A 26,357-nucleotide genomic window follows, 5' to 3' on the forward strand; every position below is an offset into this window, starting at 1 on the left:
AGTGCATAGCATGGAATAGGCACAGCAGTAACCCTTTCCTCTTGGCGCGGATCCCTGGGACAGCACTGGGGCTTGGTGGGTTCCTTGCTGGCACTCTGCACCTTGCCATGGCTGCTGTGTGGTTGTGATCCTGGATGTGCAGTTGTTGAAGGAATACACCTGAAAGTGCGGGTATCAATACAGCTCTCTCAATACCACTCTCTCTGGCTAGTGACCCATTGGCTATTTCTGTTAAATCATTGGATGTTTTCTCTAATGCATTCCAAGGGGAGTAGTGGGGGAAAAAGACATATCTGGCTTCAAGACTAAGCTTGATAAGTTTATGGAGGGGATGGTATGATGGGATAGCCTAATTTTGGCAATTAATTCGTCTTTGACTACTAGCGGTAAATGTGCCCAATGGCTTGTGATGGGATGTTAGATTGGGTGGGATCTGAGTTACTACAGAGAATTCTTTCCTGGGTGTCTGGCTGGTGAATCTTGCCCACATGTTCAGGGTTTAGCTGATTGCCATATCTGGGGCTGGGAAGGAATTTTCCTCTAGGGCAGATTGGCAGAGGCCCTGGGGTTTTTTCACCTTCCTCTGCAGTGTGAGGCACGGGACACTTACTGGAAGGTCCTCTGCACCTTGAAGTCTTTAAACCATGATTTGAGGACTTCAATGGCTCAGACACAGATTTGATACAGGAGTGGGTGGGTGAGATTCTGTGGCCTGCATTGTGCAGGAGGTCAGACAAGATCAGGGGAAGGCAACCTATGGTACGCGTGCCAAAGGCATCATGCGAGCTGATTTTCAGTGGCACTCACACTGCCTGGGTCCTGGCCACCAGTCTGGGTGGGCTCTGCATTTTAATTTAATTTTAAATGAAGCTTCTTAAACATTTAAAAAACCTTATTTACTTTATATACAACAATAGTTTAGTTATATATTATAGACTTATAGAAAGAGACCTTCTAAAAATGTTAAAATGTATTACCGGCAGGCGAAACCTTAAATGGGAGTGAATAAATGAAGACTTGGCACAGCACTTCTGAAAGGTTGCTGACCTCTGGACTAGATGATCATAATGGTCCCTTCCGACCGTAAAGTCTATGATTCTATTGAAAATCAACATTAATGGTCCAACGAGCTCCTCAGCCAGCTCTTTTAAAATTCTTGGGCGCAAGTTAATTGGACCTGCTAATTTAAAAATGTCTAACTTTAGTAGCTACTGTTTAACATCTATGATTGAAGGAGTACAGGCGGGTCCTATTCATTCTTCAGAATTAATTTGTGGCTAAGAATTCAGATACTGTCTCTATTTTCCTATCTTTCATAGGCAGAGACCCCAGATGCATAGATCCTGAGGAGAGATACAGGGATCACCTTGAAAACATACAGCAAACGTCTCTGAGGCTGGCTCACAAACTGAAGGTACAGCACATACCCTAAGCAAAATTAAATGTGGATTCAGTGCTCCATGAAAAGAGATGCTGGATATTCCTGTACATGCCTTAAAGCAGGTTACCTTCAGCTGGCGGTGTTAGCTCTACGATCTCTGTTTTGCCACCTCAGGTCAACTCCCTATGACACCTACACCCATCGTTAACTGCTAAGCCCAATTCCCCACTGGCAGACCCAATTCTAGCACCAACAGGCAAGACTGAATTGCCCCTGGGAGACACAGTGTCCTCATATGCAAGTGGCAGTTCCCCAAGCTGCTACAGCTGAGGTCAATGGGAGTGTAGGACCACACCTGTAGATCATCGCTCCATCTCTGCATTTTCCTCTGCCTGCAAAGATGCACTTTGGCCCCAGCTCCTGCGGTGTGGGAGGTGAGGGTCACTAGCAGGTCTCAAACACCAAAAGGGCAGAATGCAGCCATGACATGAAGCCCACAGTGATGGTGGGGATCGGTGGACACCATGGGTACTTTTTCTGTTACCCAGAATCTGTACCGATGCTGAAAGAGTCCTTGATGCTATTTCTCCAGAATTAATTAGATTTCAACCACAGGAGACAAATTCTGCCTGGGCAACCTTACTGAAGCCAATAGGGTTACACGGCTGCTCATGAGAGTGGAACTTAGCATTGTGTGTTGAATTAGGCAAATTACTTCCCACAGGTTTAAAACCGGTTATTAATCACAATCATTTAAAGAAAAGCCCACAGCACATGTTTGGAACTTGAAACTGAACTCCGCTTCCTTATAGGAATGATTCATCCTTTCATCCCCCCAGCCACATTTATTATCATCAGAGGGTCTCTGGTAAAAGCTGAGCTACATGCACCAGTTTGCCTGCAATAGCAATAGTGCAAGAACAAGGTTTTCACTTCTCGGCATCGATAAGGTCCCTGTAAGGAGCTCACAGTGAGGTTTTAGCTCATTACCATGAATGTAAAAAGTCCCACAATTTTCTCCCCACTCCAGGCCGATCAGCTCCAACAGGAAGGGCGGCTGGCTAGACTGCGTGAGAAAGCAAAGCTAGAAGCTCAAGAGAGCCAGAGGTCTTTGGATGAGTTGCTCAAGCATCAGTTAGCGGTAAATCTGTGTGGCCCCAGCCGCAGGAAAATGGCACCATTCCAGACTTGGCACAATCATCTTTGGAGTCATTGAGAGCTGGGGCCAGTACCTACCTGCCTCTCTCACCCGAATGAACAAAGAATGCAGACTGTGGATATATTTTCCAAAGAACTAGAGCCCAGATCCTCAGAGGTACTTTGGCTTCCATGGGACTTGTGTACCTATGGGAGGTAGGAACCTCCATACCTTTGATGATCTGGGTTCATGTCTCTTTGGTGCTTGAATCCCATAGACAGTTGGTGGGACTCAGGCACCCAAGGCATCTTTCTGTAGAACCTTTCACTGTAGTGTCTCAGCACTTTTCTCCTGAAGGTTTGTAAGCTATTCTTTCATGCTTCTATTTAGCACCCTATAGGCCTCTTGTCTGACCAGAACCTAGGAGTCTCCTATTAAAAAAAGAAAAGGAATATGTGGGGAGGTTGGCACACGGCTTGTTTTTCTGTCTTTAGGTCCCCAGGTCCTTAATTCAGGAAAAATCCCACTGGTGTCAATGGGCATTTGCCAGAATAAGGGATCCCAGGATTTGGTCCCATGTTCATGACTACAATGCCTTGGACTCAGACCCACTGTGCAGTCCCAGGGCATTGCCGCATTATTAAGAACGCCATACTTTGTATGAGGCTTTGACCACTTCTTCTGTCCCTGGTAAAAGACAAATATCTCATTGGCTTTTTAAAAAGAAAGACCAGGAGGTAACCACAGTATTATGGGACATGCTCATTGTCAACATAGCTTCTGTGTGAGCTATTGTGGGACATCTCCATATGTCTACATAATCCTTTCACTGCTAGCCTCTAACTCAGCGGCTCTCAACCTTTCCAGATGACTGTACCCCTTTCAGGATTCTGATTTATCTTGCGTACCCCAAAGTTTCACCTCACTTAAAAACACCTTGCTTACAAAAATCAGACATAAAAATACAAAAGTGTCACAGCTCACTGTTACTGACAAATTGCTGGCTTTCTCATTTGTGTCCTATAATTATAAAATAAATCAATTGGAATATAAATATTGTACTTATATTTCCATATATAGTATATAAAGCAGTATAAACCAGTCATTGTCTGTATGAAATTTTAATTTGTACTGACTTCGCTGGTGCTTTTTATGTAGGCTGTTGTAAAACTAGGCAAATATCTAGGTAAGTTCATGTACCCCCTGGAGAACCTCTGCGTACCCCCAGGGATACACATGCCCCACTGGTTGAGAACGACTGATCTAACTCATTAGTCAATACAACCCTCTAGGGGTCATTGGAATATGAAAGGCACTGTATAAATCCAGGTTCTAGCCCAGGAGAATTACAGAAAGGGCTGAAAGGTGACGCCTTTTGTAAGATCACCATTGTCATTGGGGGTTCATTTGGTTTTTACAGGGGCTGAATGGCTCCCAAGCCAGCTGCACTGTGAGGGCAAGACTGAAGCATGCTAAACAAGACCAGAGAGAATACCAATTTGAAGGGGATCCCGAAAGAGATGATACAGCCGAGGACAGGTACAGTAAGCAATGGACAATGGGATGCTTGATTGTTTTACTCTATGATTTGTTCAAGTTCAATGACTCAGGGCTTTGGAGTGTTTGAACTGTGCATCGGCGAACTGGGCATCAGTAACGGATGTTTCTGCTGGATGTTCTCACAATGGGAATAGCTCGCATGGCAGCTGCGCTGTACATGGGATTTGTGTCCTAACCCTTTTGAGGTTTCAGTTCTCCAATGTAAACAATATGTCCTCCACTTGCAAGCTTTCTCTGGCCTGATTTTTGCCCAGAGCCTGAAGGGAAACATCTCTGCCATGCGCAGCGAGTATCATAGGCTACGGGAGGCTGAGCCTCCCCAAACAGCCCGGTATGGCCCCACCTACATGCCACCTGCCCGGCACTCCAGGGCTGGGGGCCACCCCGCCCGCCCAGCACTCCAGGCGCTTAGGCAGCCACTGGCCATGCTGGGGTGCTCTGGGCTCTGGCAGTGGACGGGGGGCAGAAGAGGCCTCGGACATAAAGAGAGGGGTCAGGGGCTAGGCCCCTCAACGTCCGGTTCACCCGCTGCCCATGATCTCTGCTGTATTTTCTGTAGCAGGAAAAATTTCATCTAGCTATAGATCAAAGATCTCATTTATTATTTTGGTGAACAGGAACATGCTTTCTTCAATTCCTTTGATTTGCAGTCAGGTATCTTGGATAAACCATATATTGCTACCTGCTGAAGAGAAGGAGTATCCATTTTGATCAGCATTGTGGACACTGCCTACCAAGAAGGGGCGTTTTTCTAAGTGCACATTTTAACACTCATTTAAAGTGGCATAGACTAAGTACTTGAGAATTGGTTCCAACCTCGCACTGAGATAAGTACCAGAAAAGAACTTTTCATATATATAGAAGATCCACTATAGAATAAATATTACTAACGTGCCGTTTTGAAAGGTACTTGAGATCAACTGAGGAAGAGTGCTCTCTAAGAGCTAAGTATTATTACTGTCCCTGGCAGCTAATACACCACAATATCATGTAAGAATGTGTTTCTCCCTCCCTCTCCCCCCCCCCCCCCCGGTAGCTTTAGGGCACAGTCTCCAAAACAATCTGCACTGAAATCTGAAATCAACTGCAATGTGATGGATGCCATAAAAGCCACCGAGAGAAAATCCACTGGGGAAATGAACCTGGAGTCCTCAACCCAGCAACAAGGTGACTATCCAGTTAGGTGATTCAGTGGCATTTGGGGGCAAACTTACAGGTGCCCTACAGTGGCTCCAGAAGTGGAGCAGCATTTTGGGGTTTGGACACTGAGCAGAGATTTCATCAAATTTCTTACTGCACCTTTGAAAATTCTGCCCCAAATGATTTAACTCACCATATATATGAATAGTCAGAACAGTATCTTTATATCCTCTAATCACTCTACAGACATTAACCCTGAGAACACCCTGGGAGTTAAGTCAGCTGGTGTCATTAACCTTATTTATACGACAGCAGGGAAATCAGAGACAAAAAAGATTAAGTGACTTTCCTAAGGTCACAGGAGGAGCCAGTGGCAAAGCAGGGATTACAACACATGAATGTGTGGCAGGCTTCTGACCCTGTGCTCAGATTGTCTAGTATTTTGGAATGGAAGCTAACTCACCTAGACCGCAGTATGAACTGATCTGTTTGGAAGCATATTAGAAAGTTAAATTGTTTAGCTTTAATCTCTATTTTTACAACTATGCTATAAAGTTTAGAAACAGGATACATCACTTCTCCCCTCACCCCCGATATGAAGAAATATTTTACTTACAGTGACTTTAATTCTCCCTTTCTTTAGGATCCCTGTCTGCAAAGCATGGGGACTCTTTGCCCATACGTCAGTCCTTGAATCCTTTGCCTCCTTCAGTAAATCAGCCCAACAGCAAGACACTCACAGCAGATGATTCAGGAGACAGCAGCGAACAAATGGATTCCACAAGCCAGGTACTTGGGCTCCAGAGCTCCTCTCCTGTGAGTCATTGCACATGGAGTCACCCACGTGGCTTTTATTTGCAATGCCACACTTGTGGGACATCCAACGGCTTCCCCCTAATAAATCCAGCCCTCTGCTTCTGCCTTTAGTGGAGTGAAGTCAGTCAGTTCTATGGAGGGTCCAGCACCTTTTGCCGTTTTAGTTTGACAATGGCCGAGCAGTACTTGAGGGAAGAAGAACTACGAGCCCGGCACCAGACTGCCCTCCTTCGACTCCGAGAAAAAGCCCTTCAGGAGAAAACCAAGGCAGAGCTGGCCTGGCTGGAGCATCGGAAAGGGTGAGCCCGTTTTGCGTACCCTTCCCTTAGTTCAGTACCTGGTAAACACGCTGGCTGACGGCAACAGGCCAGTCAGAACAAGGCAGCTGGGCTCTGCCCACTGAAGGGAGCTTGTACCCCCTTCAGGGTGGGCTACCTTGTAAAAACAGAGAAGTAAACATCCTGCCTCTTTACAGGGCAAATTAAGGCACAACAGGGCTTCCCCACAGCCAGAAGGGACAAGGCCCAGCTTGTTTCAACCACATCCAAAGCCTGGCTTTACTCCAGCTAAGCTCTTATCTGCGGCTTGGCTCCCCACAGCAAATGCCTCCTGCAGTGGGCTGGAGCTGGAGGTAATTAATAAATTCCCCACAGCTGACCCAGCCTTGCAGCTCAGGCAGATGCAGTTCGTCTAACCAGAGTGACCTTTAACCCCTTTCCTTCCAGCCTCCAGTCAGGCATACATAAGATGGAAGCCACACCATGAGCCTGAACCCCTCCCCACCTCCTTGATTTTGGGTTAGCTCTACAACATCCCCATTTCACAGATGTGGAACTGAGGCAGTGAGAGAGATGTGCAGGGTCATCCAGGGTGGCTGTGGTAGAACAGAGAATGGAACCCCAGTTGTCTGAAGCCCAGGCTAATGCCCTAACCACTGCATCAGCTTCCACCTACAACATGGAGTATGCCAAAAAGCAAAATATATGATAACTAAGGGCTGGGCTTGGGGGAAGGGTTCTCTCAGGAACTTGTGAAGGACTAAGCTTTGCTTGCTGAAGAGGCTGCTCCGAGTCCAAGCTGGTAGTCACTAGAAGTTGTTACCATCTGGGGGCTGTTAGATGGCCTGAGTGAAATAAGTTTGCTGGGTGTCACTCCACAGAGTCTGCATCACAATAGACAGATATTAAGGGCCAGATGTCCAAAAGAGTCCAGTCCCCATTTAGGCATCTGAAATGAAGTGATCAAATTTTCAAACTAGTTCATCATCCAGCAGTTCCTACTGCTCTCCGAGGGGAGGATGGAATCTCCATTGCTGTCAGTGAGAGCTGCAGAATACTGGGCGCGTCTGGAAATCTGGCCATCTTGCAAAGAGCTCCAAGGCGAAATGGGCTGTGAATACTGAAGTACCTTCTCATTCTCCTGATGGGGTTGAGATACAGGCAGGGCAGCGTGGTGAGCCTTGTACTAATGTACCTGGTCTGGGGATAAAGACTTCACTCCAGGCCCCAGCCCTGTCATGGGGACACCTGTCTGGGCATTGCATTCACACATCCAAACATCCTTCTGGTAGTGATTTTGGTCTCCATCCTGCTTTCAGCTGTCTGGAGAATCTGCGAGACAGTGAGGAAGTGTCTGCTGTAGCTGAGAAGCAGCACAAAATCCTAACCAGGCTGAAGCAAGAGCAGGTAATGTTATTGCCGTGACACAAGCCGGCTTTCTTCTTGAAAAACAAGGGGAAGAGTTAACACTCAGAGCTGATGAGAATCTCTTGGACAGTAGTAAAGGAGTACGTAGTGTTGTTGCACAGACTTTATAATATACTTCATTGATGTTGATTTTTATACCTCAGATAAGTTATTTTATGCCAGGGGCTGTACTCTATACATTTTAAAGAAGCAGGAAGCACCATTTCTCTCTGCAACTCCAGTTTTACTGCAGTTATCTACTCTTACACCAGATTGTATGAGCTCTTTAGGATTCCATTGTTGAGATATAGGACATTAGCCAAGAGCTAGTGGTGGTCTTGTGGCTAAAACACAGCCATGGGAGTCAGCTCTAGATTCTATTCCTGACTCTGCCGTAGAGTCCTCTGTGACTTGGGCCAAGTCCCAGTCAGTCAGATTTTTCAGAAGTGGCCTGTCATTTTGGGGCCTTGAAGGAGTCTGATTTGCAGAGCGGCTGAGCATCCACAGCTCCTAATGGCTTCATCTGGAGTTGTGGGAGCCCAGCCCATCTGAAAACTAGGCCCAGGTTGTCTCAAGTTGGGCAAGCAACAACCAAGTTATCCAAAATTAGTGGTCACCTTTGAAAAGTGGAGCCTTATGGCCTGACTTTCAGAGGTGCTTCTTTCATTAGCAATAAGCATTACAGTGAGCAGATAGAGTTGTAGGACAGAGCTCTTTACTGAGCGTGCACAGAAGCACACTGAGAGAGGCCTGTGTATCTAATAGCAACCTGGTCCAGCAAGCTCACCTGAGCCCCTGGTGTCTCACCAACTACATCCCTCCTAAAACCTGACCCTCTTTCTTCAGTCCCCTTCTTCTTCAGTCCCCTTTCTTCAGATACTACGGTGTGGAGCACTGGAGCTCTCTCTGATTGAAACGGGATCTACAGTTACTCAGCACCTTGGAAAATCAGTGGGAGTCAGTGTCAAAGCTTGAGTTTGAAGTGTGGAGTTTCTGGCTCCCATGTGCTACCAGACCATGCCTCACTCTCACCTCGCCCAGCCCCCCAGTTTTCTCTGCACATGCTTTCATCAACATTCAGAACAGTTTGGCACTTTCTAATAACTCTACGAAACATTCCCTTTACCTGTTTGTCAGTAGCCTCGCGTCTCTGGGCACAAGTCAGCAAGCACTGTTCAAAGCAGAGACTGAAAAAATTGTACACAAAAATGCACATAAAAAGCTCTCTATATATTGAATATCCAAAATGCACTTTAATTGCAATATTTCCACTTGTTACTAATGATCATAAACTGACCTGTAGGCCTTTTTCACGTGTATTTGTATTTTAACTGTAACTTATGCTCCCTCTCTTCGCTGTCTGTTCTGTGCAGGCGGAAATCCAGCACCTGCGAAATATCTACAGGGCAGCTCACCAGGAGAGAAAGCTGCTATTAAAACAGCAGAGAGAAATCTTACTGATGCAGCAGTCAACAGCACAACTCCAGCGGGCGCTGCGTGGCTTGGCACAAGGGCCACAGGTGAATAGACCTCTTGAAATGCTACCATTACATTTGACACTGGCAGATTTGGGGGCATTACAGGTAGAGGAAAGCCATGGGTTTGGTATCTTATTAACTGCAGTAATGAAGCGAAAGCAATGATAAATGTTGCTATGGTATTGATTCCTATAGGAAAAGAGGAATGGTATTTTACTTGCCCATTAAAAAAATTACTTGCCTCAGCAAGCTGGTGAATACAGTTTTGCAGAGTTGGTATAAGCTGTGCGCGAGGCCTCGTGTGGGTAAATTTCACTCCACCCTAGCAGCCTATGAACAACAGCACATAAATGCTCTGCCGTGCAGAATAGAGATGCACATGTGACGTGACAGAATTGAGAGAGGAAAGGCACATGGGATTAATGTTCTAGCCCTTTGCCTCAAGAATATCAGTACAAATGAATGTGACTCCTCATCATAATCTGGGGTGGGGTGTCTTTATATTGATTATATTGTGCCAGTCAATCTGGCAGAATCTGGCATTGGTAATACCAGCTTTGCTCAAAAGAGGTAAATGCCCAAGATAGTAGATCTGTTGCAGATCCACTCCCAAAGAGCCCCAATACAGAGTTTGCACACCCCTGTCAGTGGGCTTCTGAAATCTTTCCCCCTCTATACTGCAGGGGTTCCATAGAAGAAAGGGCCTTCCACTCCTGCAGAAAAAGGCCCAGGATTCAGGATTTACTTGCATCAGAACAAATCCAGTGTAACACCACTATCTTCAGTGAATGCAGATTTCTACTGGTGTATCAGAGTAAAATTTGGCCCTATACGTATATTTTAAGGGTAGCATTTTCAAATGCATTCAGTGATGGCCTAACCTTGCACCCATTAAAGTCAATGGGAGTTTACCTGGGTTTCTTCAATGGGCGTCAGTTCTGATTTCAGTCATTTTCCATTCCAAGGAACTGCTGCAACCTCTAGTCCCTGCCTCTAAGGAATAACCAGTAAACTCTTATGCATTGCCCTGTTCCTTTTAGTTTACAAACAGCTCAGCAGATGCTGAAGAAGCAATAAAGCAGAAGACTGGGACAATTTCCAGTCCAGCAATATCCTCCATGCCAGCAGAAGCTACAGCATACTCACAAAGGCCTGTTCTGTCAAGGAATGGAAACAGTTGTGCCCAGTTAAATAATACACTGAGCAGGAAATACAAGAGGTCGGTAATAGCTTTTAAATTCTTTTTTGCAGTTATGGTTACTGAGAAAACCAGCTAAGGAAAGGATGTGGGCTGCTATATCCCAGATAACTGACCACTCATTAAAGCAAGGCATTGAGACTCATTAAACATAGATAATTAAGCTTCCAGCACCCCTGAGAGATAGACTTGTCATGGTTACACAGAACTTGTGGGACACACTGCTACAGCTGCTGATCAGCATACAGCAATAACACACAATAGGTTAGGACAGAAAGGGAGATTGTGCCCAGTTGACATAGCAGTGGGAGTTTCTGTAGGCAGAATGCAGTTATCTGAGCTGGAATTTGGAGATGAAGAAAGGGCTATGCGATCTCTAATGACAAACTATAGTGAAACCACGCTATTACAGCTCGTCTGAAAGAGGTCACCCCCAGAAACAGTGTTACACATTCCTTTGCTGGCACATGGGTCCAACAGGCAGGTATCTGAACTGTCTTCATGGTTTCCCATCTAAGTACCTGCCACTCCCATTGACTCCAAATGGAATAGTGGGTGCTCAGCACTTCTGAAAATAAGATTTAAAAAACACTCATAGGATTTCATACATACCCTCTGAACAGCAGCCTTCCAAAGCAGGCTGAGGTAAATGTACACATAAATACTAGTTTGCTTTAGAAAAATAGGTGTAACGTGTGTATATATATATATACACTCACACCTCTACCTGATATAACGCTGTCCCCGGGAGCCAAAAAATCTTACCGCGTTATAGGTGAAACTGTGTTGTATCGAACTTGCTTTGATCCGCTGGAGTGTGCAGCCCCACCCCTCTGGAGCGCTGCTTTACCGCGTTATATCCGAATTCGTGTTATATCGGGTCACGTTATATCGGGGTAGAGGGGTGTGTGTGTGTATATATATATGGAAATATAAATTACACCTCTCTCTGTGTAAAGGAGCCTCACTCATTATAACTAAGAGCCAGTATAGCAGGCTGGTGAGTCAGTGCTGAGCATTTACTTAGCTTCCCAGAGGGAAAGGTTTTCAAATAAATCTCTGCATGAAACTGATCTATAATTCATGTTGTTATTGATTACAAGTCACAGGAATCGTTAGGAAGGTTTCTTGGCTGGACTTTCACTTCTTATTACTGACAAGTTTGCTCATAGTGGAAGAGTAAATATTAGCCCACGTCCATAGCAGACAGGGCCTAGTGGGGCTCAAAATGTACCCAAACTGTGGCTGCATTGTTGTATACAGATCTGTTTCATGTGTAAGAACACAGAAGGATACGTATGCTGTCTGTTCGCCAGTGCAGGTGCATTAATATTTTATACTGATCAGGATAATAATTAAAAGCAATTGGCGTTCTCTGTTACTGTCTCAGAGTTTGTGTGGGGGTGGGCAGTGGAGCAACACTTACAAAATTAAGGCAAAATTAAAATAATGTTTCGGACTGCCCAAACATAACAAGTAAATGCTGACATTCTGAAAGCACTGCTAGTGTTAGATTATATGAGTGGATCAGGCTGGTATCCAGGTGCTGCGTTCCAGAACTTGTAAAGAGCCACCTGTGATATCTGACTGCACAACTTTCTGCTTCCAGGCTACTTCAAAACACCTTGCAATGTTGGTTCATTTGGAAAGAAGCTAACCCTTCCTTAAAACCATCCCTAGAGCCTCATCCAAACAGGAAATGTTGCAACCTTGGTGCCCCAGTTTAATTGGAAAACAGCAGAAGAAATCCTATATTATTTTTTCAGCATTCTCCTATAAGACTTGGGGCCTGATCCACAGCTCATTGAAGTCAATGGAAAGATTCCTATTGACTTTAGTGGGGTTTGGAACAGATACTATATGTATTTTTATGCACAGCAGGACTAGATATTGCTGTAAGTTTAAGCAAATCTATACCACTTCCTAATGATTATTGCTTGTTCTCAATATTTCATCCTAAGGAATTATACTTATTAAGCTTTATTCTGTATAGTGGTTTTAATCTGAATGTTTTACACTGTTTATAATAATTATAAAAGGAAACAAAAATAATAAAAACATTTATGTAATCGTGTTATATTGTCAAATAACAGTTTTCAGCTAAGGAGTCACATCTTCTGAAATGTATTTCCAATTGAAATTTTAAGGATTGGTGATATTAGATGCTTTATATGACCACCGAAAACCATTTTGTCCAAATTAAAAAAGAGAAAATAAAAAATATATATTTTGCAGTTATCCAATAGCTGATTAACTCCTAGAAGTGAAGATAGTTAGTTTTAGCCCAATGGATGACATATGAAAAGTGTTTCAGTGTGTTTGTAGTAAATGACTAGGATGCACCACTGCCTTCTGCTGGATGGAATCAAATTGCTCAGCTATGTGTCATGGAGCCTGTATTGCTAACAGTTAATGGAGAATCTCCTTTAATTCAAATGGTAGAGCTCTATGCCTTTGGAGTAGGTAGATATGAATTCTATCTCCCAGTCCCTGTTAAGTTCAAAGCAGTTATGGTGACCAACATGTGAAGCTCAAATGGCCGCAGATTTGTTATGTTAGATTTTTTCATATAAAATAACTGTTGAAATCTAGCAAATCATTGTAGGAGCAGCATGTGGGCACCAGGGGCTGGAATTTGGCCCTATGTTTTGCTTTCCTTGATGCTGCTGATTTTTTTTAGTCTTCCACTGTGTATGGGTGAGAGGATGGGAATTTCCACTATGTAAAACCAGGAAACAGATGAGATGAAGGGAAAATGCCATTTCTTTGCTACCTGGGTTTGGAATGGAAAATAAATGCTCTACGCAGGTAGCATTACTGACTTCAATATTCTGCTGCTCTTTCTACAAACATACCCACGTAAGCATTCTCCAGCCTCTAAGCTGGACTTGCAGTAGCCTTCGATACGTACCTTTATTGACTTCCCCTGGGTTTGTCATGATTAATTGGCAACCATGAACCCAACCTGAAATCATTAATTGCTTGTCTAATTGTGTACAGCTTTCCTACTGAGAAAGAGAAAACATCGCTGCAAGGCAGGCAACAGACAGAGCTGCCTCAGCGGTGGAAGCGATGTTCAGGTGCACAAGATCCTGAGGTGTTTGAAACAATGGCCAAGGAACCATCTGATTCCAGTGATCAAAGCACAAGCCTACTTGTGATGGATAAAGACTCTGAAAACACAGGTATCTAATACAAAAGCTTCCATGCCAGAACCATCCCGATTGAGTGGCATGATCGGTCCGTCAAAACAAGCAAACGTGGTAGAAGTTGAAAGCTGAAACCCTCCAGGTAGCACTTTAAATGATCTGTTAAAAGGGGACAATTAATTCAAGGCCACAATACTGGCTTCAAGCCTGAGCTTGATACGTTTACGGAGGGGATGTTATGATGAGGCTGCCTACAATGACATGTAGCTGATCTGCGACTGCTGGTAGCAAATATCCCCAATGGCCAGTGATGGGACACCAGTTGGGGAGAGCTCTGAGTTACTACAGAGAATTCTTTCCCAGGTGTCTGGCTGGTGGGTCTTGCTGAAATGCTCAGGGTCTAACTGATCACCATATCTGGAGTCAGGAAGAAATTTTCCCCCAGGTCAGATTGGCAGAGACCCTGGGTTTTTTTTTGCCTTCCTCTGCAGCATGAGACACAGGTCATTTGCAGGGTTAAACTAGAGTAAATGGTGGATTCTCTGTAACTTGAAGTCTTTAAACCATGATTTGAGGATTTCAGTAACTCATCCAGAGGTTATGGGTCTGTTACAGGAGTGGGTGGGTGAGGTCCTGAGGCCTGCAGTATGCAGGAGGTCAGACTAAATGATCATGATGGACCCTTCTGGCCATAAAGTCTATGAATGTATGTCTCAACCCTCATTTGAACCAATGTAAAATATTTCTGTTGGATTAGGTTTGCTACATTTTGGTGTCCTAAGTAGACCTTGCCACAATTATCCATGTTTTGGTCATCGCCAGATTGGACTTCTGGATTGTGGCCTACTCAAGAGTTACTAGGGAGCTTCAATCACTGCAGAGTGGTTTCACTTTTATAATACAGTGTAACTTGGTTAACAGGATAGATTTAAGCACTAGTTCTAGCAGAATTAAATAGATGTCAAACTGGTTTCTTCAGGGCCATGAAATCCCAGCATAAGAAGCTAAGGAATGTTGGAACCAGAAGACAGTATAAGTACAAATGGGTCTTTTGCAAACAGGCAATACTTTTACGTGCCACACAGTTGGTTGCCGTATACAGAATGCAGCTTGATAACGTTGGGCTGGCAGACAGTTGATGCGCATGTTCCAGGTTTATGATGTTTCATAATGCACCTCATGTATTTTATGTCATCTGCATTGCCTCCAGAGGGTGAAATCCAGGCCCCATTGAAGTGACTTGCAAAACTTTCATTGACTTCAGTAAGGCCACGATTGCACTCAGAAAGTGTAAAGCTAGGGGCTTAAGCTGGCCTTAAGTGATACATAAATCTTGTGCCAGCTCTCTGCACAGGGGTAAAATTTTCACCTAAGATGAAGATATGTACTTTGAGAGAGTATTTCACTTTGGATCCCAAGCCCCTGCACAGAGGTGTTTCACCCTTTGATAGCAGAGGCAATGTGTGGAGGGGGTCATGTGCTGCCCCCAGATTTGCTGCTTAGCTTTGACTGAGCATGCTTACATGGACTGAGCGTGCTCAGTAACACTGCTGAAGCCCGCTGCCCTCACTCTGCACCCTCACTATTGGCAGGTGCGGGTTGTCTCTGTTTAACAGTAAAAAAATAATAGAGGCTCTAAGATGTTGGCAAAGCTGCATCTAAGTGTTGCTGTAAATCATCGTTTCTCCAGGCTGGGAATTTCATGGTATCTCCCATGGGAAAATGTGATCAATATTTTCTTACACACAAACACTCACTGTGCAATATGAACGCTTATGAGGGTTGACAATATTCCTGGGTCCTTTTCTTAATAGAACAAATACTAGCTAAAAACCAGCTTACACTATAAACAACCCATCCTTGAGTCTCACTTCCTGGCCAACAAAAACAGAGGTACTTTTGCTGAACCCCTAAAAGAAAGGGGAGGTTTGTATAGCAGGAGATTGGTCTTCTAGTAAATTAATTAAATGGATAGGATGGGCATAAAAATAGCTGTGTGCTTAGATAGTTAATGTTTGAATAGTCTTAAGTATTATTGTTAGTTGCTGCTACTGTTGGGGTGATTTTTATTCAGACAAGGAATATTTGGGGCAAAATCTTTTTTTAAAAAGTTTACTTAAAGACACTTTTTGTAAACCACAAAAAAATTGCATTGAATTTACCAGAAAACTAAAGTATAAGTTAACTTAGCCATGCATAAAAATACACTGTTGTAACTTTAAGAACTTCATGTCTTTCAGAGATTAATGCTCTCTTACATTCGGAACACACAAATTCAGCCAAAATGGATGAAGCTACACTCACCCCTGTTCCGATAGAAGACAAAGCCCATGAATTCCTTGTAAGCACATCCTGCTTTGAGCTCCTGTGTCCACTTATGACCACATGGCCACTGAAGTAATTCTACCCCAAGGCCTATGGGCGAGTCCAAACAGCGATGAAGTGGCGCATTGGATTCATACTGGCTTCACCCTCCCTGCAAGGGTGAATTCCACCATTTAAGATCTTGAATAGCTTTATAAGCAGGAGCGCTTATCACCTGCTAGGTTAAAGTTACTAAGGGTAACCGGTTTGAAAATATGGCTCCCTTGTACTGTATGTTGTTTATTTCAGGCTTAAATGCTGTGTGGCCTAAGCAACGACCCAACCTTCCCCTCTCTTGCTCCCAAGGGCAGTAAACTATTACCTGCTCATACCAGCAGATTATTATCCCCACCACCCACCTGCAGCAGAAATGCAGGGAGGCTGCATAGGGGTATGTGGGGTGGGGGTGGGGGGTGAGAGGGTGTCTTACGCCTCCTTATGTCTCTGTATAGGCCTGGCCACTGTCTGGCCCTTAAGAGTTTGTCTGCACAGCAGCTGGGAGCAAGCCTCCCTGTCCAGGTAGACAGACTCACACCAACTGTTTGAGCTAGCGTGCTAAGAATAGAAGTGTGGACATTGCTGCCCGGGCAGTGGCTCTGGCTAGCCGCCCAAGTCCAAGCCCACCCAACCCCCTGGAAGCCAGCTCAAGTGGCTAGCCCAGGTTGCCACCCTTGCAGCAACTTCCATACTGCCATTTTTAGCATGCCAGCTTGAGTGGAGCTAGTGTGAATCTGCCTATCCGGATCAGGAGGCATGCTCCAAGCTGCTGGGTAGACGTACTCTGAGGTACGTCTACACTGCAAAGAAAAACGCGCAGTGCCCAGTCTAAGAGCCTGAGTCAATGGATTCAGGCTGGTGGGGCTCAGGCAGTGGGACTAAAAACAGCAGCGTAGCTGTTCCCACGTGAGGTGGAGCTGGGGCTCTGAAACTTGGCAAGGCAGGGAAGGTCTCTGAGTCTGGGCACTAACCTGAGCGGGAATGTCTGCACTGCTAATTATAGCCTCACAGCCTAAGTCAGTTGACCCAGGTTCTGAGATTTGGTGCCGTGGGTTTTTCTTTGCAATGTAGACATAGCTTAACTGGCTTTGTGCCAAATCTCCCAACTGCAGAGAGTCTGGGCATGTCTTCACGTACAGCACTACAGCTGTGTCACTGTAGCGCTATAGTGAAGACGCTTCTCCCATCGGCGCAGTTAATCCACCTCCGCGAGAGGCGGGAGAAGCTCTCCTGTTGACATAGCGTTGTCTACACAGGGGGTTAGGTCAGTATGGCTACGTCACTCGGGGTGTAGTTATACCAATGTAGGTCTGTAGTGTAGACCTGGCCCCTCTCTCTGCCCTTTTACAATACTAACTCTGACCTTTGAACATTTACATTCTAGGATTCCGATCATAAGGAAAAGAAGTTTGTTTCAAACCGAGCACTAGCCCCTAAAGACAATGAGGATATTAATTCCCATGACTGTGAGTTTACAATGAAAGGTTTGGGGATACTTTCCACTCGGTGTAACTTATGCCTTGCTTGAGTAGGAAATACTCTTCAAGGAACTGGTAAATCATATTTAATGCTATTATGTCCAATCTGTTTCAACCGCTTCAATCAAACTTTAATATAGGCAGAAAGAGAGACAGTCTTCTCATTTATTACCTAAGTGTCTTGCTCACTGTACCGAATGTATAAATCACCTTTAGGCAAGATGTTGGAGATCTGTCTAAGGGTTATTATGAGAGATGATTATACTGCTTTTGCAGAACAAAATCATAACTTATTTGGATTGTGTCATTAACAATTTACTTTCTTTTGAGGTATTTTCAAAATAATTTAAGGGTCTGCATCTTAAAAGAACATAGATCAGCTAAAGATAGACTTTGACAGGACATACTGGAGTTATTTTTGTTTCCAGGTTTTATCTTCAGTTCATATTTCTTGCTCTGAGTTCAACTTATAACAAATAAAACTGGCTTTTTATATATGAGACAGTTATATCATTTATATAGTTCTGTGTATGCAGAGTCTCTGGATTATAAATATATATATATGGTCGCATCAGTTCTTATTTGTATCATTTTTACTAATGGAGCATCAAATTCACCCAGATCCCATGATGAGGGCTTCTCAATTCATTTATGTAATTATTTTTATAACAATGATCCAGATTACATAGGCATAGTATAAGCTTCATTTCAACAAGGCACTTAAGTATGTGCCTAACTTTGAGGATGTGGGTAGTCACATTTTAAGTCAGTTAAGTCAATAGGAGTTTCTCCATTGACTTCAATGGGGCCAGGATTTCACATTTAGTGTTTTTGTCCTCATCTGTATTCCCTGTCCAGAGCTCAGCTCTGTTTCTTTACCTAAGGTTGCCATTGGTTAACTGTTAACACTCATGCACAGGACAGGTATTTTGCTTTCTGCCAGTGTTCCCTAGCTGGCTCCTTCTGTGCTGACAGTGGAAGATTACCGAGGCTTTCTCAGACTTGGAATTAGAGCAGGTCAAAACATTTGTGTTACACTTTTTTCAAGAAAAAATGGTTTTTCAATGAAATGGTTTTGTCAAAATTTTGAAAAATACAGAATGTTTTGGTTCTCATTTTTTCTCCCCCTTCACTCCATTCTCTTCCCTTCTTCTTCTTCTAGGTTTAGTTCCATCTATATGGTCTTGTGTCTTTGAGTCCATTTCAGTCTCTCCTGATGCCATTCCTTGGAAACTCTGCAGCTAATCACATCCTTCTGTATAATAGCCATCCATCTCGTCTGGGTCTTTCAACCCTTCTCTTATCCTTCACTCCTAAATTTAACACCCTGTTTCCCATAGCTTTTCTCGTGTTGAAATCATTTCTCTTGTTTATTCCGTCCAGAAGTGGGAAAAAAGGAAGGGAAAAAAACAAATATTTTTGCTTTTTTCTTGAAAAACTGAAAATTTCCATGGAAAACTGTGACTGGAATGGAAATTTTGTTGTTTCATTCCAGTGTTTCCATGGGGAATACCTAGCACTCTTCAAACATCACCACTCAGAATATATTTATCAATTCTGCCCAAACACTTGATGTAGTGCTTTCAGAAGCAAACGATATGCAGTACGAATGTGTTTAGTAAGAGCTTGCATGGTTGTCTTCCCAGTGTGAACAGGGGTAGTTTTTGTCTGAGAATCATGTTAGACTAGACCAGTTTTTTATAAAAACATGCCAGAGACATTACCTACATATCTGCTAGATGCTTCAGTGATCAGTGCTTTACATAAGCCCATCTACAGGTAGACCGAGGGGACTAATAGCTTTAGGTATAACAGTGGTAGAAGACACAGTTTGGCTAGCACAGCTCTTGTGGGAGTAAAATATCCTTACATACAATGGTCAAAAAAGCCACACTAATCATCTGGCACCACTTTACATTCTCATGGTTAGAGCCAGCCTGGTGCTCCTAATGCAGAGCACAGGGCCGTAGATTCTTCCTTCTGTGTCCCAATAATCTGTGTATTGCAGGTAATGCTACCTCATCCTCAGTGGAAGAATTAGAAAGTGATACACTGACAATGGAAAAGGTGCACAGGGTGCAAGGAGAAAGCCAAGAGACTGCAGGAGAAGACGAAGGCTCATGCCATCCATATAAGGTGCATGGTGGGGCTGCTATTTATGTTTTGAAACTGGCTTTTTCCCAGATAAACATGCAACCAAATAAACCCTCAAAATCAGCCGGCAAGACAGCATGAACTCAAGCTGTTGGCATAAAAGCTAACTCGTTGTGCCAGTGCTTTGTTGCGGTATGTTAATGTATGACCCTTAAATCGGATAGGTTGGCTTACTGTAGCAGTACAACTCTGATATATAGGGCTCTACTAAATTCCTGGTCCATTTTGGTTAATGTCACAGTCATAGGATTTTAAAAATCATAAATTTCAGTTTCAGATATTTTAATCTGAAATTTCATGGTATTGTAACCATGGGGGTCCTGACCCCAAATGGGGTCGTGGGGAGGGGGGTCGCAAGCCTACTGTAGGGAGTGGGGGTCATGGTATTACCACCCTTTCTTCTGTGCTGCCACTTTCAGAGCTGGACAGCTGCTAGCCAGGCACCGAGCTCTGATGGCAGCGCCACCGCCAGCGGCAGCGCAGAAGTACGGGTGGCAATACCACATCATGTCACCCTCACTTCTGCGCTGCTGCTAGTGGTGGCACTGCCTTCAGTGCTGGGCTCCCAGCCAGCAGTTGCCGCTTTCTGGCTGCCTAGCTCTGTGAAATCTGGTCTCTCCTACAATAGCCCAGTTTCAGGGGGGAGATCAGATTTCACGATCCGTGACGCGTTTTTCATGGCCATGAGTTTGGCAGGGCCCTACTTATACAGCTCTCCATTTATATTCTCTTTCTCCTACATAATCAGTGGGGCTGATTCTTCCTTTGTCTCTTAACCATGGTCCATGCAGGCTAATGATGGTGACAGAGGGTCAGGGTTGATATCAGGTGGAACCTCAGCAGTGGAAGCACAGACAGGAAAAGGAAGGCAGTCAGAGGAGCCGAGGTACGTTAACCCCTGAGAACATGGACTTCTGTCCCATATTCTGTTTCATTCACAAAGGATCAAAGCCTGTCCCAACTTCAGAGAGCCCTGACCCAATGCTAGTGGTTGGTTCTACTGCAGAAAGGGGGAAGTAGGACATAGGGACCCTGCACAAGGGTCTGCTCACCTTGTGTGCCATGGAATCCTGCAGGGATCCATTAGCCTTTCCCCCCGCACTGAGGGAAAGCACAGAACAGCTCCACTGCCATTCTGTGGTCTGGGAGGGAGGTCAGGGGGTGGAGCCATCTATTGCTTGGCTCCAGTGGAGACCCCTCGTTCACTGAGTGACCTCTCAGGCCGTGTATTGACTTCCTGAGCAGTCGAATCACAGTAAATTCAAAGCAATGGATTGCAATAGGATATGAAATCACAGCTGAGCAACAAGGGTGAATTATTCTTCCAGGTTAACAGACTTAGATATAAGGGGCAGGTTCTGCACTTGGATGCCAGTATGAAAATCCCATTGAAAGTGTTGAGAGCCATAGAGCCATACAGCCAAGGGAACATTTGGCCCTAATCTATGCTTATAGTATACATGTGTCTGAAGATCATATAAGATGCGACATAATGGGTCAGGATACTGAAGGCACTAACTCCTCCTATTGAAAATGACAGTTGGTTTATGCGGAATCGTTTTATGGGTCTGATGAAGTAACTGTCACATAAGCAAAATGGGCATTGACTTCCAGTTTACATGTGTAAGAAATTACTGCTAAGAGCTGATCCAGAGTCCTCTGAAGTCAATAGAAAGACTCCCATTGACTTCAGTAGACTTTGAATCAGGCCATCAGTGTCTGAGAACACAGTTAAAAAATACGTAATACCATTTTGTCTTGACCAGCGCATTTATTTATTGTGTGTAGACAATGATTGACATATTTAACATTATATCCAGCATTCATTAAGATCACCCGAATACAGGGTTTAAGTACTAATGGATGCCAAGCTCTTCCTAAATTCACTGGAAGGATACTTTAAATCCAGCAAACGTGTGACTGTATTTCCAGGACAAATGTGAACTCCAAACAAGACTCAGACATCACTTACATGGGTGTAAAAAAACTCCAGGTGTCTGAAATCCTTCCACTGCAAGGTAAGAAACAAACAATTTTTTGCAATAAAGTTTGTGTTTTTGTGTAACGCCATAGAAGGGTTGACTCACGGCTGGTGCGCCCCCTTATGGCTGGATGTGGGAGTAGCAGACTCTCCTCCTCTCTCTCTCCCTGCCAACAGTTGCTCCAGCCCTGAGATGGCCAGTGTCTTCTCACACCTCAGCCTTTCAGTCAGGTCATGTTTAGTCTCACCCCTTCCATGGTAAACACAGAGTCCAACAAACTAAACTCAAATGAACATAACGCCTTGCTGCTACCCAGGCTTGCTTGCCTGCGGGTTCTTCACCCCTTCCCAGGCTCTGCAGAGATGTCCTTCCACGCTTTTGCAATGATGCCTCCCAGGGCTTTCTCCCTGGAGGTCTAGCTCTAAACTCAATAGTCCTTCTTCCCTTGTGTCAGGGTGTTTCCATACCACCTTATCCAGTGGATCAGAAGGGACCCCAGATCCTCCTTGTCCTTTGGGTTCCAGTCCAGGCAGGGACCTTGTGGTGAGCAGCTAAGATTTGCTGCCTCCCTGGATTTCATCCTATCTTGGCCTTCTTTCAGGCCCTTTCCCACAGCCCCTTCCTAAGCTTGCTGCACATCTGCCTCTCTCTAAGTCCTTCCTTTACTCTCTACCAACTAGAGATGGACTGCAGAGTTCTTCCCCTCTCTCCCAGCAGCCTCCTTCTCATCTGGGCTTTCTCCCTTTATGCTCCCCACACAGTTCCTTCCCCAGCTGGGCTTAATACAAATAAATAAGAAGGAAGAGGTGCAACCAGGTGAATTAATTGCTCTGTCTCTAGTTAACTCTTTTATTACCAGTGTGAGATACATCACAAAAACACTTGCAGATGAGTCACAACCCCTTTTAGCAGCCAGGCCTCATAAAAGATAACAGCCTACTATTGCTACCAGGTAGTGGAATTACTCCTTTAGCTCAAATGATAGAGGTCTATGCTTTGGTGGTGAAAGTCCTGAATTTAAACCTTCTGGAGGTTATTATATTTGCTCACTATTTACATTATTTAGCTCTTCAGTGTTATCTGGCCTATTTTAAATGTATGCACAATATCATATTAAAAATGGTGCTTGCCTTGACTGCACAGTTAGTGTTATTGACTTTGAAATGAAAAATGCAACTGTGAACAGAAGGTGTAGCTTGAGTAGGAAAGTATTACATATATATTATATAAAAAAATCAGTATTTGCCAGATGGAAAAAGTTAATACCCAGAGGGTGAGAAATGTTGTTTGCAAATTTCTAAAAGATTCTTGCAAACAGCAGATTGAAAAGAAAAAGAGAATAGGCCCAAGTCCTGCAGCTGGCTCCCCACAGGCACTCCCAGATCGAGACTGATTGAAGTAAGGGAGGAAAGGCCCTAGGAGGAAAGGATTGCAGGATTTGAAGGCTCAAGTACTTGACAGTAACCATTTAAAATAAAACTAAATGACTGTCCTGATCGCTGATTTTGGCAGATGTTCCAGTCAATGAAAAAGAAGCGAAAGTATCTGCACCATATGAGAAAAATCCTGCTGAGGACAACCAGCTGATTAAGCATGTGGACAATGATCCATGTGATCCCTCTGATGAAGAGCATGCTTTGAAAACATGTTCAGAGGGACTAGGGTCCACAGTATCATCCACTGAATCACACGACTCCTCTCTGAGATGTGAGAGTGTAAACTCATACCACTCCCTCCCTGAATTTCATAAAGTGACTGCGGTTCGGTTCAATGTCTCAGAAAGCTCTGTTTCAGACTCTGAATTAGAACCTGAGGACACAGATATCAGCCTCCCTGAGGAGTTTACCATCCAGCAACAACTGTGTGGTGGTGATGATGCTGATGTGTTTCCTAACCCTTTGACAAAGGCACAGATAGCAGTAAGTGACAGAAATGAATTATTATCCAGTGATATATGTGATGAACAAGTGCCCCACGATGATTGCAATCGTGAGGCCTCATCGCTCTTTCATGGCTCTGAAAAACGTCTTGGAGATGTTTCAGAATATGAGTATGCTTATGAATCACATTCTGTCACTTCCTCAAACAGCGAAAAGCCAACGATAAGTGCCTCAGGTAGAGAAGAACCATTTTCCTTTCAGTTCGATAACACTGCTAATGGAAGGAGCAAGCCGTACTTGGAAGCTTCAGCTCTACTGCCTTGCTCAGAAAACTGCAGTGTAAACAAGATCCCCTCTCAGGGAAAATCTGAGCAGCATTCAGATTCACCATCCAGCTCCTTATTGTATAATGATGACTTTTGTACTGAGAAGACCTTTGAACAACAGGGTTCTGCAACTAGCAAAGCTGAAAAGGATGGGGAAAGTTATGATTTATCTGTTGGTCAGAGTAAAGTAGCATTCACGTGGTTTCCATCCGAAAGTTCCCTGAAGCATCTAGATGCTGTTCCTGAGCAGTTCAATAACTGTGTATTGCTTCCACCTAAAAAATCCATGACAAATGAACAGATGCCATTGTTTCCTGTAGACTCTTCACTAGCCTCCAGAGACTCGTCAGGTTTAGAGGAAGCTAAAACTAATCAGACAGAACTTTTAACTGAAGGACACATATCCAACAAACCAAACGAAATTGCATCGCCACACTTATCAGTGCCCACAAGTTCTGAAGAGGCTCCTACAGAAGCTGAAGTCAGTTCATTTGACACACAAACCTTTCAGAGGGTGGCTGCACAAAATCAAAAAAACTCAGCAAGAGAAGGACAAACCTTCAAGAAACCTGAGATGGTGCCGTCTTGTTCTATCACCTCCAAAAAGCAGTTGCCACAAGCGAGACGCTGCCCTTCTGAGAGTGAAGATGATATGATTTTTATCAGTGATGAGGTTCTGCCTCCTATTGATAAAGATACCTTGTCAGAAATACTGTCTCCTGTTGATGAAGTGCTATCCTATGGAAGTGTTGATTTACCATCATCTAATAAAAAAGATTTGTCATTGTACAGTGAGGACCTTCCCACACCACCGGAAGAGATAGGTGGGATAAAAAGTGGGGACATTAGCTTCAGCACAGAAGACTTCCCTTCTCCGCCAGAACAAATGACCTTCTCCGAGAGGAGAGATTCACACTATTCTCTGAATGAAGATGTGTCAGGACAAACAGACGAGTTACCCTCATTAGGTGATAACGCTATGCCTGAAGAATTGCCCCCACCATCTTCAGAGTTAATGGATGTTTTTTCAGCTCAGGACGGGACTCTCTCTGGAGGTTGTTGGAGTAAAGAAATTATTTCAGGCGGAAAGGAGAACTTATTAGAACATGTGACAATGGAAAACGAGACAACACTGCAGCCATTAGGCTCACTCTGTATGTCAAGTCCCACTTCTTCAGGTCAAACCATTAAAAGGATGGAACATTTAAAGAAACAAAGCAAGCCATTTTTAACGCTGTCCAAAGCTCAGGAAGATCATGACAACCCATTATTATCATTCGAAGTTGGAGACAGAGTATTAGTGAAGCACATCCAGCCAGGTACGCTGATGTTCAAGGGGTGTACCTCTTTTGATGAAGGCTATTGGGCTGGCGTGGCACTTGACAAACCAGAAGGTGATCATGATGGAACTTATGGAGGAGTGAAATACTTTGTGTGCGCTAAATATTTTGGCATCTTTGTCAGACCTGATCAAATTTCACATCTCTTGGAGGATAATGAAAAGAGTTCTGATTACTCCAGGGATGAAGACTCGTTCTCTGATGATGGATCATCCAGGGGGGACTACAAACGTGCTGATGATAACCAGCAGGGAACAGGATATACAGAGCAGAAACCTGAAGACACATACAGTGCACGAGGTTCAGCACTGAAAGAAAACAAGTCTAGATCGCACGCGTCCATGCCATCAGGAAAAGAGCACAAAGGACAGTTTCCTACCGATGAGCGGTATATGTCCAATGAATTCATTTGTCAAGCTGACTTTGTATGTTTAGAATCAGAGAAGGAAACAACAGAGCTAACACAGATAAAGAAGGAGACAATTGCAGAAGGTGTGCTTCCAATGAGAAATAAAGACAGTAACACAGAAGAAGTAAACAAGAGCAAACGTATTAGTTGCTTGTTGAAAGACCAAGAAAGAAAGAAACTGGCTGATGATATCTCAAGCGAGCTCACAAAAAAACTTTTGTATGACACTTTAAGTGCATTTTCTGATACAACCGAACACAAATATAAAAGTGCCTTTGAAAGAGAACTGCGGAATCATGTTAAAGGCCTAAAAAAAGAAGGCAATCACAGCACTAGCTTATCAGAGCGATCAGCTGAAGTTTTGGATGTCTTACTGTGTGACTTTGACACACATAGCATTCATGGGCCTCACACAGCACAAACAGTAGCAGAAAAAATTGTAACTAAATTTGTAGATGATGCAGTGAAAGAATATAAGAAAATTAAAAGGAAACAAGGAGCTAAAGCAGACATGATGTTTCACCTATCTTCTGAGATTCCTCAAGGCTCTTTGCCAGTAAGTATAGACTCAGGAGTTTCTTTGTCTTCTAGATATATCTCTTTAGGCCTCGATCCTGCCGTTGGGTATCTGCAGGCAGACCTTTGTGCTTGTCAAGTTTTTTTTTGCCATCAGTAAGTTATGTCAAGAGAACAATTCGGGCCAAATTCTATTTGGGAATGTGCAAGGGAATCCTGAGTCTGGCTCCCTTCCAACCTCTGAGGTAATGTTCTGCCCAGGGAGGGACGTTCCAGAGAGGCAGTTAAGGATCAGGGGACATGCTCAGCGTGATTCTTGCATAGACCATGCTCAGCCTGACCCATCGCAGAGTAACTCCATCACAT

At 44.0% G+C, this 26,357-nt stretch overlaps 1 protein-coding gene and 1 long non-coding RNA gene across 2 annotated transcripts in view; one reads left to right on the forward strand and one right to left on the reverse strand.

Moving 5' to 3' along the window:
* LOC120386581 overlaps window positions 1–6,177 on the reverse strand; it is a 19,827-nt gene extending 13,650 nt beyond the window's left edge. The window contains exon 1 of the long non-coding RNA XR_005589787.1: window positions 5,836–6,177. This is a non-coding gene — a long non-coding RNA (uncharacterized LOC120386581). The remainder of the gene's footprint in view (window positions 1–5,835) is intronic.
* The window catches only part of CCDC187 (coiled-coil domain containing 187), a 25,265-nt gene continuing 4,086 nt past the window's right edge, over window positions 5,179–26,357 (forward strand). Inside the window, exons 1-13 of the mRNA XM_039505966.1 lie at window positions 5,179–5,246; window positions 5,863–6,008; window positions 6,147–6,334; window positions 7,633–7,720; window positions 9,094–9,240; window positions 10,239–10,417; window positions 13,397–13,581; window positions 15,786–15,886; window positions 17,291–17,372; window positions 19,393–19,520; window positions 20,330–20,424; window positions 21,471–21,556; window positions 23,033–26,031. Coding sequence (XP_039361900.1) covers window positions 5,216–5,246; window positions 5,863–6,008; window positions 6,147–6,334; window positions 7,633–7,720; window positions 9,094–9,240; window positions 10,239–10,417; window positions 13,397–13,581; window positions 15,786–15,886; window positions 17,291–17,372; window positions 19,393–19,520; window positions 20,330–20,424; window positions 21,471–21,556; window positions 23,033–26,031 — 4,455 coding nt within the window. The 5' untranslated portion in view covers window positions 5,179–5,215. The remainder of the gene's footprint in view (window positions 5,247–5,862; window positions 6,009–6,146; window positions 6,335–7,632; window positions 7,721–9,093; window positions 9,241–10,238; window positions 10,418–13,396; window positions 13,582–15,785; window positions 15,887–17,290; window positions 17,373–19,392; window positions 19,521–20,329; window positions 20,425–21,470; window positions 21,557–23,032; window positions 26,032–26,357) is intronic.

The sequence above is a fragment of the Mauremys reevesii genome, linkage group 19 (genome assembly GCF_016161935.1).
Source record: "Mauremys reevesii isolate NIE-2019 linkage group 19, ASM1616193v1, whole genome shotgun sequence".
Classification (NCBI taxonomy): Eukaryota; Metazoa; Chordata; order Testudines; family Geoemydidae; genus Mauremys; species Mauremys reevesii.